General features: G+C 42.3%; 2 protein-coding genes across 3 annotated transcripts in view; both read right to left on the reverse strand.

Moving 5' to 3' along the window:
- Nucleotides 1-1185, reverse strand: part of LOC124005590 (numb-like protein) — a 99183-nt gene extending 97998 nt beyond the window's left edge. The window contains exon 1 of the mRNA XM_046314993.1: nt 874-1185. The gene's annotated coding sequence lies outside the window, so the exon portion shown is untranslated. The remainder of the gene's footprint in view (nt 1-873) is intronic.
- Nucleotides 1186-3508: 2323 nt separating this feature from the next.
- LOC124005489 (atypical kinase COQ8B, mitochondrial-like) lies at nt 3509-15579 on the reverse strand. 2 transcript variants are annotated; one of them, XM_046314792.1, is made up of 15 exons: nt 15443-15579; nt 14745-14926; nt 14212-14538; nt 13673-13739; nt 13112-13183; nt 11348-11464; nt 11065-11150; nt 10131-10271; nt 9694-9775; nt 9437-9530; nt 8969-9110; nt 5264-5371; nt 4757-4822; nt 4443-4529; nt 3509-4141 (listed from the first exon to the last, which is right to left on the reverse strand). In XM_046314792.1, exons 2-15 carry the CDS (start codon nt 14922-14924, stop codon nt 3833-3835), a joined length of 1878 nt encoding a protein of 625 aa, XP_046170748.1. In that variant the 5' UTR covers nt 14925-14926; nt 15443-15579; the 3' UTR covers nt 3509-3832. The 2 variants fall into 2 exon arrangements, with proteins under 2 accessions (XP_046170748.1, XP_046170749.1); XM_046314793.1 differs by lacking the exon at nt 13112-13183.
- Between the last annotated feature and the right edge of the window lie 371 nt (nt 15580-15950).

The following is a 15950-nucleotide window of genomic DNA, read 5'->3' on the forward strand; positions in this document are numbered from 1 at the left end:
CTACCAGCGTATCAGAACCCGCACGACATTGTGTCATAGTATTACCATAGTGCTAGGCTTACACACCAGTGAAGCCAGTCATATGTTCTGCATAATGTGAGTGTCGATCCCTCCATACCGGCCCTGGCTTGTCGTTCTCCACCCATTCCCACACCGCCGCAAGGAAGGTCCACAAAACTTGATGTTCTTTATAGCCTTCCATTACAATAGGATACAGCAGCAAAACTACACTTCCTTTCAGCCGCACCTATACTGTTCCACTTGACTGTTCCCTTCGCCATATCAGAGGATGCGGACATGTAGCCTACATGAGAGTATAAGGTGTTTCATTGCAGGCATGCGTCGTATAAAAATGCATGGCGCGTTTTTGAAATGTATTACTGTAGAGATGAATAGGCAAAAACTACTGCCGCACAGAACACGATAGAAGGTGGGCATATGGCTCTATTACACAGGACACAGATATTTCATAATTTACCTTTCAATAAAACACAGATCACGTTTCCACACATCAAGCAGAATACAGTATATATACGTCTGACTCAGAACGTAATGATTCGGCAATGCAGAGCGGCTTGTAAGGGTGGTCTTGACTGAAACATATGCTACTGGAAACACTGCAAATCATTTAACATATTACATGCATATAAATTGCCTATTTCAAAACTATTGGCTGCAGTTATTTTTCAATAGATCTAAATGGTTTCGCATCTTGTTCCTACTATTGATCCCATTTCTTGGATTTGAAAACGAAGAAGAGTTCCAAGACATGCACGCGCGGAGATTAATTCATTATTAACCATTCAAAATCAACAAAACATCAAGTCACCATAAATAACGGTATGGGGTATAGGGAATATAGAATGAACTCACCAATGAGAAGAGTGAATAATTGTGTGAGTCCGTGCCGCCTTTTGTGTAATCCAATCCCAACGAAATATGGAAGAACATGTAATTTCAGAATGTCTTCATGAACATTGGATGGAGCGATGATTCGATGCGGGCAAGTGGTCTTCGTGATGCAAATACTTGTACGAGTCAATCCTCTTATAATACAATAAAACAAAAAAACAAGACGAGCAGTAAACAACGATTTCGATAAATTTTTTGTAATATTTATGCTTTAGTTGACTGTGCAGTTACTGTCGCACAGATTGGGTTCTTCTCCCAACTCCAGTCGCTGGCCCTGCCTTCTGAGCGAGCCTATTGGCACAGACGCCTGGACATGCAAATTTACTCTACCCGTTAAAGTTTTACAATAACACAACGGACCCATGTTTCAGACACTCTACAGCGCCACCGTGTGTTTTGTATTAACCTTTATTTAACTAGGAAAGTCCGTTAAGAACTTAAGAACAAATTATTATTTACAATGACGGCCTACACCGGCCAAACCCGGACGACGCTGGGCCAAATGTGCGCTGCCCTATGGGACTCCCAATCACGGCCGGTTGTGATCCAGGATTCGAACCAGGGTCCTGTAGTGACGCCTCTAGCACTAATATGCATTGCCTAGACCGCTGCACCACTCGGGTGTCCGTAATAATTTTTAAAAAGTGGCTACACTATTGCACACTTAATTAACAGCTATTTTCTTTCAAGTTGGATTGTAGTAAACCTAAATTGGTATTTAAGACTAAAATAAACGGGCTTTAAATGGACAAATGTTCTTGTCAGGCAGAAGATGCCATGATGTCCTGCCTTCAAGATTGTGGATAAGAATCTACTGAATGATTGATGTGTAGGCTAAAAAGCTTCAGAGATCAATTCTGACTGTGAAGATCCTAAAAAGTCTCCAGATTTAACTTCAATAAGAAATAGATTTCCTCAAATTACTTTCTGGTTTCAGTAGACATCAGCTTTTAGCAAGAAACAGTGGAATGCGCTGCCTAATAAAATGTCAATTTTCATGCCGATATAAACTAAAACCATCTGGTCATTATTAGCACTGTTGCAATCCAACTTTCCATTACGCTATACTACAGCATCACTGAGCCTTTCCTTTCCCAGTTTATGTGCTAGTCATTACATCTTAGTTGATAAATGACTTGAGAAGTGGCAATTAATACTAACACTCATATTCGTTTGGCCCTACATGCGTACTTGTGTAACTTAAAGCTTGTGCCTACAGGACTTCAGCGCAGCACGCTTCTCATAAAGCATAGTTAAGGTTTTCAAAACAAATACACTGACCTCTTGTATTTTACTGTGGTTGGGGTGAATAGAGTTAGACTGTGATCGAACATTATTGATCGCTTCAGGGTCTGACAGGAAGTCTACTTAGTCAATATTCTACTTTGACAATCAGAGGTATGGCTGGTGCAAGGGCAAGGTAGATGGGACAGAGATGAATAAACACAGTGGATGACTGTCCATTAGATTATTGTGGAGGAAATAGCATTAGAATGGTAGGATCTATTATCATAATGTTGTGTGCATGTCGACCCTGGAAGGTCTACTCTATTTCAGTCCAGAGACATGAACAGTGAATGACTCATAGGGAGTGATGAATGGAGTCCAACAGCCCAACCTTCATCTCTGTGTGCACCTTGCAGTGCTTCTCCTTGTGAACAAAGAGTTTAGCAGCACATACAGCAACGCAAGAGCCAGTTAGTCAATGTCCACTTCCCTGCCCAAACTCTATGTCTAAAAGGTTTTTCATGTTACCTACTGACCAGGTACATTACCTCATTTACTAGCAGGCACCTGCTAGCACAGGGGTATATTCATTAGTGCAAACCGTTGCAACAAAATGAATGCATCTTATTGGAGAAATTGAGCTTAGTCCTCCCCATTTCAGCCTGTTTGGGTCTGAATTAAAACCCTGTTTAAACAGCTAGCCAGTGGCAAAAGGTCTCCATTTTAGTCAACTGTTTATTGCAAGGATGGAAACCCACAGAATAATCATTTGTCTCTATGGAGCTGAAGTATGGGCCCAAAGTGCATGCACAGCATATCATGTGAAAATGTCACGTATTTATGCCGAGGCTTTTTACAGTTGGCGTCATCTAGCAGGAATATTTTATTGCACTGTTTAAGGACATCTATGGTTTCCATCAAACAGTCCTTTAAAATACATACAAACACTGCTCTTCTAACATATCATGGAAATACAGTCACAAGATGGCTTAATACTGCAACCCAACAAGGCAGTGAAATAAGCCTTGTATTTTGAGACTAGTATAGAATAAGATATTTTCTGGCATTAAATAGTAAATCTCCTAGACATTTATCTTTTTTTTCTGTTGCCAAAAATATACCTGCTGGAAGATTGCAACAATATTTGAAAGAGTAATCTTTGTAGTGTGTACAATTATGTCCAAATTACTTTTCGGTGTCAAAATGCCTTTTAGTACAAACAGTGCCATTTTCAGAAACAAATGTCATGTTTGTGGCATTAACATGTAATAATCAATCTGCATTAAGATGAGTTTGTTGTAAACCATTGGACCAGGGTACATCAAAAACACAAAACCACACTCAAAACATTACCCCCCCACCCCCCCCAGAGACACAGCTCAAATCAGTTATATAGCCTTCATACCTTTACATTAAACAAATATTATTGACACCAATCTCAAGTGATTCAATCACACAAATGCCATAGAGTTTCTTTCTGTGTTTGTTTATACAAGCAGACACTCCACCTACCGCTCCGTACTGTCAGCCCACCTCATTAAGTGGTGGAGTGGCATCAAGTCACTGACAGTCAAAGTACTGGGAGTCAGTAGATCATCCATGTAGTACAGTTACCCCCCTCTTAAATAAACCTTGTCCACAGCCATGGGACTTCTGCCAGAGAGTGACCACTAGTAATGACCTTTGACCCCATCTAGGCCTGAACTTGGGCAGCCTGCTCCTTCTCCAGCCGCCGCTGTTGGTAGGAATTGTAGATGTCCAGGAACATGTCCTTGCAGGCAATTTTGGCGCCAAGCTTGGAACAGATGAGGAAGGAGCCGGCCATCTTGCGGTGCAGGGAGTAGGTCTCCTCGGGGGGCGGGGTGAGGCGGTGACGCAGCATGACTGGGATCAGGCTCTGGATCCGCTGCGTGGTGCTCTGGGTGCCAAAGTCAAAGGGGTCAGAGTTGGCGAAGGCCTCGCCCAGGATCATCACCGCCTCCACGTGGGCGTCCTGGAACGCCTGGGAAGAGGGGGCATTTTCAACACAACTTGGTAACACTCCGCATGTATAACGCTTTATTTCTTGTTAGAAGCATGTCTGAACCTTTATTATGGTCTCAAAATGATTAACATTATATGTCCCTCGGTTTTTTTACTGACTCAAAAGTGTAGAAAAGTACATGGCTATGTATACAACCCCGCCCCAGTAGGAGAGGAGAAAGGGAACAGAGAGAGAAGGGCGATGTCATAAACCACACATTTTTAAAAATGTATACACTTCATGACACCATGGTTATCACTGCAGAAAAATACCCTCTTACCTTGGCCTCAAACCCCGTGAGGAACTTGAGGTCCTTGGATTTCTCCAGAACAGTCTCCCTATCTCCGATGGAGGCTGCGTGCACCACCTGGACAGACAGACAGACCAACTTGCGCCATCAAAAAGGTTTACAGAGAACTAAATCAAAGCCATTTGATATGCTGTGCTCCTGGGTCTAAAACGTTAATGGGATCTGTCATTCATTGGGTAATTGTTAGGGCACACCGAGGCAAAACGTTGTCCAGGTAGTACATCCCTGTTTCGGTCCATTTTCTTTCGTTTGGCGTTTAATGCACACGACTCAGATTCATTTACCTGTACGTAATCATCTGTGAAGGCCTCAGGGAAATCCCGGCACGCACCGAAATCCAACAGAATAATCTGGAGACACAAAGTGGGAGGAGGATTAACCACGTAACATCCCCACCAAAACAACAATCACCATCACACGTTCATGAATGCGGGGAATAAAGTGGTATTTTCGTATTAAAGAATATATATATATATATATATATATATATATGCCATTTAGCAGACAAATGTATGATACATTTTTTATACATGTATTCAGTGTACACGTATTCAGTGTATTTCAGTGTACATGAAATCCATTATAAAGCTATTTAATACAAAAACATGATTGAAGGTTAGAGTCATGGTATTGATGAATGACAGAGGTTAAGTCCCCAAATGGCACCCAATTCCCTACATACAAATCAGTGCACCCTGTGGGCTCTGGTCAAAAGTAGCACACCATATAGGGAATAGGGTGCCAGATGAGACACCGCCAGCATCTCGTCAAAGGCTCACTCGCCCTCTCACCTTGTTCTGCTCAGCGTTGTAAAAGAAGTTGGCCCAGTTGGGGTCCGTCTGCATGAAGCGGAACTCAAAGAGCTCTCTCAGACACAGCTGTAGGATGTTGAAGCAGATCTGCAGGGGAGAGGAGACGTGGGACCACAGGGGTTAGTTTACCACAGGGGTTAGTTTACCACTCCTAAACTAAGTCCCAAAATGGCACCAAATAGGGAACAGGGTAACATTTGGGATGCACCCCCTACATAGTGTGAGTGATATCAGTGTCACCACTCGACTTGGGATACTGCCCCCTGCTGGTCCAAATGAGCCATGTGCATAGTGTTGCATCAGAAATGTGGTTTTAGAGCGCCCTTTTAAAGTGTTAATAATGCTCTCCTTTATCTGTCGTTTTCATTTAATCCCAACGCCACAGGTGCTGAATCGTGAGTGAAACGTCTGCTCACAAAGTAAGAACCCTGGAGTCATTTTAAACCAGATTCCACAATCACTTGAGCCATCTAATAAATATGAATGATTCCTCTACTTCTGGGTGTAGAGACAATGGCGTATGAGTCATTGCTTCAGGATTTGGGGGGGAAATGCATATCTTCATATCAATGACAACTGAGCAGAGCACATTATACAGGTGGTCTGCAGAGTCATAACTTAGCAACTTATCTAACGGTTAAGACAGGGTTTCCCCATCTCAGTCCTCGGGACCCCAAGGGGTGCAACGTTTTGGTTTTTGCCCTAGTACAACACAGCTGATTCAAATAATCAACTAATCATCAAGCTTTGATCATTTGAATCAGCCGTGTAGTATTTAGAGGTCGACCGATTAAATCGGCAGGGCCGATTTCAAGTTTGTATAACAATCGGAAATCTGTATTTTTGGAAGCCGATTATGTCCGATTACATTGCACTCCACAAGGAGACTGCGTGGCAGGCTGACCACCTGTTATGCGAGTGCAGCAAGGAGCCACGGTAAGTTAGCTAGCTAGCATTAAACTTATCTTATAAAATAAATCTTCACATAATCACTAGTTAACTACACATGGTTGATGATATTTCTAGTTCTAGTCCTGCGTTGCATATAATCAATGCGGTGCCTGTTAATTTATCATTAAATACAGTCTACTTCGCCAAACGGGTGTTTTTTAACAAGCGCATTCGCGAAAAAAGCACTGTCGTTGCACTAATGTGTACCTACTAGAGGTCGACCAATTAATCGGAATGGCCGATTAATTAGGGCCAATTACAAGTTTTTCTAACAATCGGAAATCGGTATTTTGGGGCGCCAATTTGCGATTATTATACCTTTATTTAGCTAGGCAAGTCAGTTAAGAACACATTCTTATTTTCAATGACGGCCTAGGAACGGTGGGTTAACTTCCTCGTTCAGGGGCAGAACGACAGATTTTCACATTGTCAGCTCGGCGGATCCATTCTTGCAACCTTACAGTTAACTAGTCCAACGCAATAATGACCTGCCTCTCTCTCGTTGCACTCCACAAGGAGACTGACTGCCTGTTACGCGAATGCAGTAAGCCAAGGTAAGTTGCTAGCTAGCATTAAACGTATATTATATAAAAACAATCAATCATAATCACTAGTTAACTACACATGGTTGACGATATTACTAGATATTATCTAGCGTGTCCTGCGTTGCATATAATCTGACTTAGCACACAAGCATACAAGTATCTAAGTATCTGACTGAGCGGTGGTAGGCAGAAGCAGGCGCGTAAACATTCATTCAAACAGCACTTTCATGCGTTTTGCCAGCAGCTCTTCGTTGTGCGTCAAGCATTGCGCTGTTTATGACTTCAAACCTATCAACTCCCGAGATGAGGCTGGTGTAATCAGGCTGGTGGCTAGCTAGTTAGCGCGCGCTTCAAACTTCACTCGCTCTGAGCCTTGGGGTGGTTGTTCCCCTTGCTCTGCTTGGGTAACGCTGCTTTGATGGTGGCTGTTGTCGTTGTGTTGCTGGTTCGAGCCCAGGGAGGAGCGAGGAGAGGGACTGAAGCTATACTGTTACACTGGCAATACTAAAGTGCCTAAAAGAACATCAATTAGTCAAAGGTTAATGAAATACAAATGGTATAGAGGGAAATAGTCCTATAATAACTACAACCTAAAACTTCTTACGTGGATATATTGAAGACTCATGTTAAAAGGAACCACCAGCTTTCATATGTTCTCATGTTCTGAGCAAGGAACTGAAACGTTAGCTTTCTTACATAGCACATATTTCACTTTTACTTTCTTCTCCAACACTTTGTTTTTGAAGGATTTAAAAGAGGCTAAATATATTTTATTGATGTATTATAATAAGTGTTCATTCAGTATTGTTGTAATTGTCATTATTACAAAAAAAAAAATTGTCCGATTAATCGGTATCGGCTTTTTTGGTCCTCCAAATAATCGGTATTGGCCTTGAAAAAAATCATAATCGGTCGACCTCTAGTACCTACCCATAAACGTCAATGCTTTTCTTAAAATCAATACACAAGAAAAAACATAACAACATTAATTTATTTTAACGAGAGAAATTGTGTCACTTCTCTTGCATTCTGTGCAAGCATAGTATGTGCAGCAGTTTGGGCCGCCTGGCTCGTTGCGAACTGTGTGAAGACGATTTCTTCCTAACAAAGACCGTAATTAATTAGCCAAATTTTTACATAATTATGACATAACATTGAAGGTTGTGCAATGTTACAGCAATATTTAGCTTAGGGTTGCCGCCCATTCAATAAAATACGGAACGGTTCAGTATTTCACTGAAAGATTAAACGTTTTGTTTTCTAAATTATAGTTTCCGGATTTGATCATATTAATGACCTAAGGCTCGTATTTCTGTATGTTTATTATAATTAAGTCTATGATTTGATAGTGCAGTCTGACTGAGCGGTGGTAGGCAGCAGCATGCTCGTAACCATTCATTCAAATAGCACTTTCCTGCGTTTGCCAGCAGCTCTTCTGTTGATAGGCTGTTTATGACTTCAAGCCTATCAACTCCCGAGATTAGGTTGGCAATAGTATAGTGCCTATAAGAACATCCAATAGTCAAAGGCATATGAAATACAAAATGGTAGAGAGAGAAGTAGTCCTATAATAAATACTACCTAAAACTTCTTAACTGGGAATATTGAAGAGTCGTGTTAAAAAGGAGCCACCAGCTTTCATATATTCTCATGTTTTGAGCAAGGAACTTAAACGTTAGCTTTTTTACATGGCACATATTGCACTTTTACTTTCTTCTCCAAAACTGTGCTTTTGCATTATTTAAACCAAATTGAACATGTTTCATTATTTTTTGAGACTGAATAGATTTTATTGATGTATTATATTAAGTTTTAAAAAAGTGTTCATTAAGTATTGTTGTAATTGTCATTATTACAAATATATATATAAAAAATTAACTAAATAAATAAATAATAATCCGGCCGTTCAAATCGGTATCGTTTTTTTTGCTCCTCAAATAATCGGTATTGGCGCTGAAAAATCATAATCGGTCAACCTCTAGTACTATTAGGGCAAAAAAATCTAAACGTGTACCCCTTCGAGTCCGCGGGGCCGAGTTTGGGAACTCTGAGTTATGGACAGTCAGAGGAGTTAGACTAAGGTTAGGCAATGCTGTGGCCACAACATCACCCCACAGCGCTACAGGGGAAAAGGCCATTAACCACATTTACCCAATGTTTATTCTCCTGGGTGGAGGTCAACTCTAACCTGATTCCTTGTCTCCTGATCCAGATCCACACAGCTGTCCAGTGGTACCCCTGACACCAGCTCCATGGCCAGAACCCTCCTTCCTGAGAGCTCGTCCACCACAAATGGCACGTGGAAAAATGGGTCATCCGCCAGAAGTGACCTGAGGCCAGAGGCAAGCAGAAATCATTAATCTCCTCAACAGGACTGAGCTGGTACATTGCTATGCATCAATACACAACAGGCCCACAAATTGTACTACCATCAGATTCACAGTGCATTAGAGAGCGTATCATCCTGACAGGAACTTAAATAAATAAAGATAGAAATCACAAGAGGGCCAGCTTCCCCAATACTGTGAAAAGTGGCATTTAATTTATACTCACTGTATAGTAACATTTGGATACACTAAGAGGACTACTACAGGCTATTCAAGTTAATTATCCTTCTGAAGAGACATCATGACAGACTCAGTGGTGTAGGGCTTACTTAAAATGCTTGGCACTCTCCGCCTCTCTCTTGTAGTCGCACTCCCACGCCAGCTCTCTTTGAAGGACTTCTAGACTACTGTCTGCAAACAAGCCTGTGAGAAAATAAATGTCAATGTAAGGCAGCCTCCTGGGGGCATTTTCCCAAGTACGAGGATATCTTTCTCACTACAAAGCATTCAAGTAGATTATTTCACTAATGAAAAGCACTATATAAGTTGTATACATTATTATTAGTTTGGATTTCTGAACCCTTACCTTCTGGTAGAACAATACTCATCTTCAGCACAGACATCAGGTTGTTGATGTCACTGTGGATGCTCTCAACTACTCCTGGGTACTGAGAGAGAGAGAGCGAGAACAGACATCCAGAATTACATGAGAAAACAACAAAGACTGTCTGAGAATAACAAGAATCTAATCTTAGAGCTCCCGTGACAAAAACCCTGCGATAATCTCTTTCCCAGAACAAGAACATGTTTTACAAGTTACTGTTAAAAAGAGGAAACCAACCCTTAACTAGGGATCGGGATTTTAGGTCGTTTTTTCTTCTTCTTTTCAGCCAAAGATAAATAATCTACAAATAAAACCTAATCTATTCATGGGTTATTGACTGATACTATTGATGCTATACTACTGAACCTGGAAACGCAGCCCGGTTCTCTTTGGATGTCAAAGAGTACGGGATCCCTCACCTGGATCTTCATGGCGACCTCCCTGCCGTCCTGCAGCATTCCGTGATGCACCTGGCCAATGGAGGCGGCGGCGAAGGGCTTTTCGGCAAACGACGACAGCTTCTCCCTCCAGCCCGCACCTAGCTCCTCCTCCAGAACTTTCTGCAGTCACATACACAGCAGATCGGAGAGTGTTGGAGTTCAATTCGATTCCAAAATGACTTGCTAACAGTCGTAGCAGTGGAATGTCCAATATTACTGTACAATATTGTAACGACGTTCGTCTGTTGTAAGAAGAGAGTCAGACCGAAATGCAGCGTGTAGGTTACTCATGACTTTAATAAATGAAAACGGTAATGAAATAACTGAAATACGAAAACAACAAACGAAACGTGAAACTAATTACAGCCTATCTGGTGACTACTACACAGAGACAGGTACAAACACCCACAAAATACAACGCGAACTCAGGCTACCTAAATACGGTTCCCAATCAGAGACAACGACAAGCACCTGACTCTGATTGAAAATCGCCTCAGGCAGCCAAGCCTAACTAGACACACCCCTAATCAGCCGCGATCCCAAATATTACAAACCCCAATGCGAAACACAACATATAAACCCATGTCACACCCTGGCCTACCCAAACATATAACAAAAACACAAAATACAATGACCAAGGCGTGACAAATATCTGAAGTTCAAGAATACTCCCGATAGGAGCAGCAATCTAAGGCACTGCACTAGAGACGTCACTACGGACATCCTGGCTGTATCACAGCCGGCCGTGATCGGGAGTCCTCTAGGGAGGCGCACAATTGGCCCAGCATCGTCCGGGTGTGGCCGGTGTAGGCCTTCATTGTAAATGAGAATTTGTTATTAACTGACTTGCCTAGTTCAATAAAAGGATAAATACATTTATTTTTATAATCATTTCAGTGTATGCATGACTCACATTCATCTGCCAGGCGGGCATGAAGTCCGCGCTCTGTCGGACTCGCTCAAAGATCTTCTGTAGCTGGGGGTTTATGAAGGAGTTATCTACCAGGAAGAACACAACACATGTTACATTTGACCTAGCATGCATAATGTGTTGAATTGGTAATACTTTACATAGGATGTAATGTAGCATCTACAATGCCTTTATAGATGCAGCATAACCATCAAACAAGTATTCCAATTGAATTCATCAAAGATAAATGTGATGGGTGACAGAGGGGAGGGGTAGACCATTATACCTTGTATACTGAGCATCTGTCCTATTTTGAGGGCTGCCCCTCTGACTTTGCACAAGGTGTCCACTATCCTCTCGGCATTGGCCTCGGACAGGAGAGGAGAGTCCAACAGGGCACCCTCTGAGAGAGACATGGTTGAGTTTATTACGGAATCGCAATGAAGGAGAGAAGCAAGCATTCAGTAAAACAAACCAAGGTCTAAATTCATGAGCAAGACCAGAGTAAACTCTTACATGAGAAATACTGTATATCATAACATTCAATGGTGAACCAAGCCATAGTGAGAGGAACTTCAAAATCAGTCTAGATTCAGTACAATGCCAAGCCTGGCGATCAATCGAACAACCTATCACGCAGCTTCTTCATCTCAGGGTGTTTCAGAGATGCTTGGAGGAACCTACAGTTGAAGTCGGAAGTTTACATACACTTAGGTTGGAGTCATTAAAACTCGTTTTTCCAACCACTCCACAAATGTCTTGTTAACAAACTACAGTTTTGGAAAGTCTGTTACAACATCTACCTTGTGCATGACACAAGTCATTTTTCCAACAATGGTTTACAGATAGATGAATTCACTGCATCACAATTCCAGTGGATCAAAGGTTTACATACACTAAGTTGACTGTTCCTTTAAACAGCTTGGAAAATTCCAGAAAATGATGTCATGGCTTTAGAAGCTTGTGATAGGCTAATTGACATTATTTGACATTATTTGACTCAATTGGAGGTGTACTTGTGGATGTATTTCAAGGCCTACATTCAAACCCAGTGCCTCTTTGCTTGACATCATGGGATAATCTAAAGAAATCAGCCAAGACCTCAGAAAACATATTTTAGACCTCCACAAGTCTGGTTCATCCTTGGGAGCAATTTCCAAACACATGAAGGTACCACGTTCATCTGTACAAACAATAGTACGCAAGTATAAACACCATGGGACCACGCAGCCGTCATACTGCTCAGGAAGGAGACGCGTTCTGTCTCCTAGAGATGAACGTACTTTGGTGCAAAAAGTAAAAATCCATAACGATGGCCATAATGACCATCGTTATGTTTGGAGGAAAAAGGGGGAGGCTTGCCAGCCGAAAAACATCATCCCAATCGTGAAGCACAGGGGTGGCAGCATCATGTTGTGGGGGTGCTTTGCTGCAGGAGGGATTGGTGAAAAAAATTATGTGGATATATTGAAGCAACATCTCAAGACATCAGTCAGGAAGTTAAAGCTTGGTCGCAAACGGGTCTTCCAAATGGACAGTGACCCCAAGCATTCTTACACAGTTGTGGCAAAATGTTTTTAAGGACAACAAAGTCAAGGTATTGGAGTGGCCATCACAAAGCCTTGACCTCAATCCTATAGAACATTTGTTGGCAGAACTGAAAAAGCATATGTACGGGCAAGGAGGTCTACAAACCTGACTCATGTTACACCAGCTCTGTCAGGCGGAATGGGCCAAAATTCACCCAACTTATTGTGGGAAGCTTGTGGAAGGCTACCCGAAATGTTTGAACCAATTTAAAGGCAACGCTACCAAATACTAATTGAGTGTATGTAAAGTTATGACCCGCTGGGAATGTGATGAAAGAAATAAAAGCTGAAATTAATCACTCTCTCCTATTATTTTGACATTTCACATTCTTAACATAAAGTGGTGATTCTAACTGACCTAAAACGGGGAATTTTTACTGGGATTAAATGTCGGGAATTGTGAAAACGGAGTTCAAATGTATTTGGTTAAGGTGTATGTAAACTTCCGAATTCAACTGTACCTGCACGCTTGGCTCCCATAGACTGCTTCGCCACCTCTGCAATGGCACCTAGTCCCAGCCCAACTGCCAGACCTGCCAACGAGACAGACATAAGGAAGTGTGCCAAACACTACATTGTTTCACTTGAGACGCACACTGATCTCTCCTTTGTCTGGCCATCATACACATGTGCCATTTAAGTCAGAGAAGCCTTTTTGTCCTAGACTTGACACTCCGGTACCACTTGCCATGTGGTAGTAGAGAGAACAGTCTATGACTGGGGTGGCTGTGGTCTTTAACAATTTTTAGGGCCTTCCTCTGACACCGCCTGATGTAGAGGTCCTGGATGGCAGGCAGCTTAGCCCCAGTAAAATCAAGGTCATGGGAACTGGGCTGTGCAATGATGTAATGACTATAATGGTTGATTTAATAATGTACTATAAATTTTGATTGATTGTAATATAGCTGCATGCTGGCTGGGTCATGTTTCTTTAGGCATCGGTTGTATGGCATTCTATAGATGTACCTAATAAAACTGCAATATCTGGTGTTGATTTCCATTTACTGCAGTGAAACTCTTACCCCCGAAGTTGACCAGCCTGCTGATTCTCGTGGCAGGGACCTTCCTCTCTCTTGCACGATCACTAAGCTGTTAAAATGAGACTTCCATTAAAACAATATCTAACACCAAACATAATCAAATTAGCTCATTTGAGCTACAACCTGCAACATCTAAATTATTTTAGGCTAAAAGACCAGTCTCGTGCCAAAGGATAACACTGCACAGCAAGAGATGTTACATAACATAAGGGCCTGAGAGACTACATGCCACCATGTTTCAGCTATAGCACATACCTGGAATAATACAGTACCAAATCGGTAGGCCTATATGAAACTGGTTCATCTCAAAGGATATATTTAGATTTACAATATTCATGAGGAGCACAGTACAGTAGTATAAATGTATATGTATAAATGTATGTATAAAGACCACCATTGCATACTTCTTTAGAAAATGGGGAATGATTTCCTAATATAGCAAAGACCAACTTAACCCCCAATGTCCCCATCATGATTTACAACCACAATGCCAGCCCAGGAGGTAAGCATACATCACTGACCTTCTGCTTAACAATAGGCTTGGAGAGTGCCTGCTTGGACTCCCTGGCCTTCTTGATGTCCTCTGGGGTGAGTCTGGCCACTACCGAGTCATGGACAAACCTGGTGTGGTGTTGCGTCGAGGCGATGTGCAGGAACCGGGCACTTTGGCCGGGCAAGCCTGCTCCCCCTGGACCCCGGGCTGTGCTGGTAGGAACTCCGCTGGGCATCTCTGTGGCCCCTGGGCCTGGGGGGAATTCAGAGCCCACAGCCCATTTAGCAGCCTCATCCGGGTCCATTTCCTCCCATCCCTCAGCATCAGGGAACACATCATCCTTGATAGACTGTTGCTGAATATGGAAAACGTCACTTTCAGTGCCTCATTCAATGACACGGCAGGCAATAGACACCATGGTGCACGCAACTGTATTAGGCAGAGTACTAAAACACTTTATGCAGCCTGAAAGCTGAAAAGGGCATTGAACTGTGATAATGTGTGTACGTCTATTTATTTGATGTGTGCAGAAAGGCCCCCTTCTCTCCCGTGTGAGCATACCATGGCAGAACCACCCATGACTGTGCCAATCACGCCCTCGACCACCTCCTGGGAAGCTTTGACCCCAGTGCCCAGCGTGGAGTTACAGCCCATTAGCCTCAGCATCTCCCCCTGGGTGTTGGCAAACGCTTGGCCAACCTTCCCTGCTCCCCGCAGCACCTGAAACACCTCAGCTAGCATCTCTGCACACACACACACACACACACACACACACACACACACACACACACACACACACACACACACACACACACACACACACACACACACACACACACACACACACACACACACACACACACACACACACACACACACACACACTTTAAGCAATCTAGCTACCTATATATTTAGTCTAAGCTTGGCTTATCATTGAAGAAGATTCAGTATGCATGACATGTAATGCACACACGTGTGTCTTCGACCTGCACTCCTCACAGGCTATATAAGTAACTCATATGCTTTCCCAAAGACGTTGTCGTTTGATTACCAAGTGAAGATTGTGTCGTAACTGCACCACTATCGAATATAAAGAGGCAAAATTTCGATTTTTAATTTGGGTAACGTTGAATGCATAGATAAGTTATCTACTAAGTTAGCTAGTTAGTCTTCACACCCCAACATCAACGCTAATGAATCACTTAGTTAACTTTAGATAGATAAGTTTAAAATATACCGAGGAATTGTCAGTCACTTACTATTGAAGGGATGCTTTCTATAGCATGTGCAGTAGCTGACGACTGTCCTCTTGCCCGTGAAGTCAATGGAGGCTGTTTTGCAACAACTTTCAGACCCGGAAATAGAGGTTTAACTAGATTGACAGACGTGCCTGTGGTCCAACTGCGCCGGGCAAAATAGGATAAGGCCGGCGTAATATCACTAGACCAATCCTACGCCAGGTTTCAATGATTTAATGTGTGATTGACGGAGGAACGTCTGTCCACTGAACAAATCAGAGAAGTGAAAGGTGTGGCTACGACAACCTAATGGCTAATAACATATTAATGGGCGTATCATGAGGGAGCATGCTGGTGTTTGGAATGTAGTTTAAAAATCTTGAGGATGGTGCTGATGCTCAGTGGCGTGTATTTATGGATGCAAAGGAAAGCCAGGCTTCCCCCAAAAATTGACCAAGGAAAAAAAATATATACAATAATTTATATTTCGTCTCTCTGAGTTTCATAATGTCATTCAATTCGCAAGAGG

The sequence above is a fragment of the Oncorhynchus gorbuscha genome, linkage group LG19 (genome assembly GCF_021184085.1).
Source record: "Oncorhynchus gorbuscha isolate QuinsamMale2020 ecotype Even-year linkage group LG19, OgorEven_v1.0, whole genome shotgun sequence".
NCBI lineage: Eukaryota > Metazoa > Chordata > Actinopteri > Salmoniformes > Salmonidae > Oncorhynchus > Oncorhynchus gorbuscha.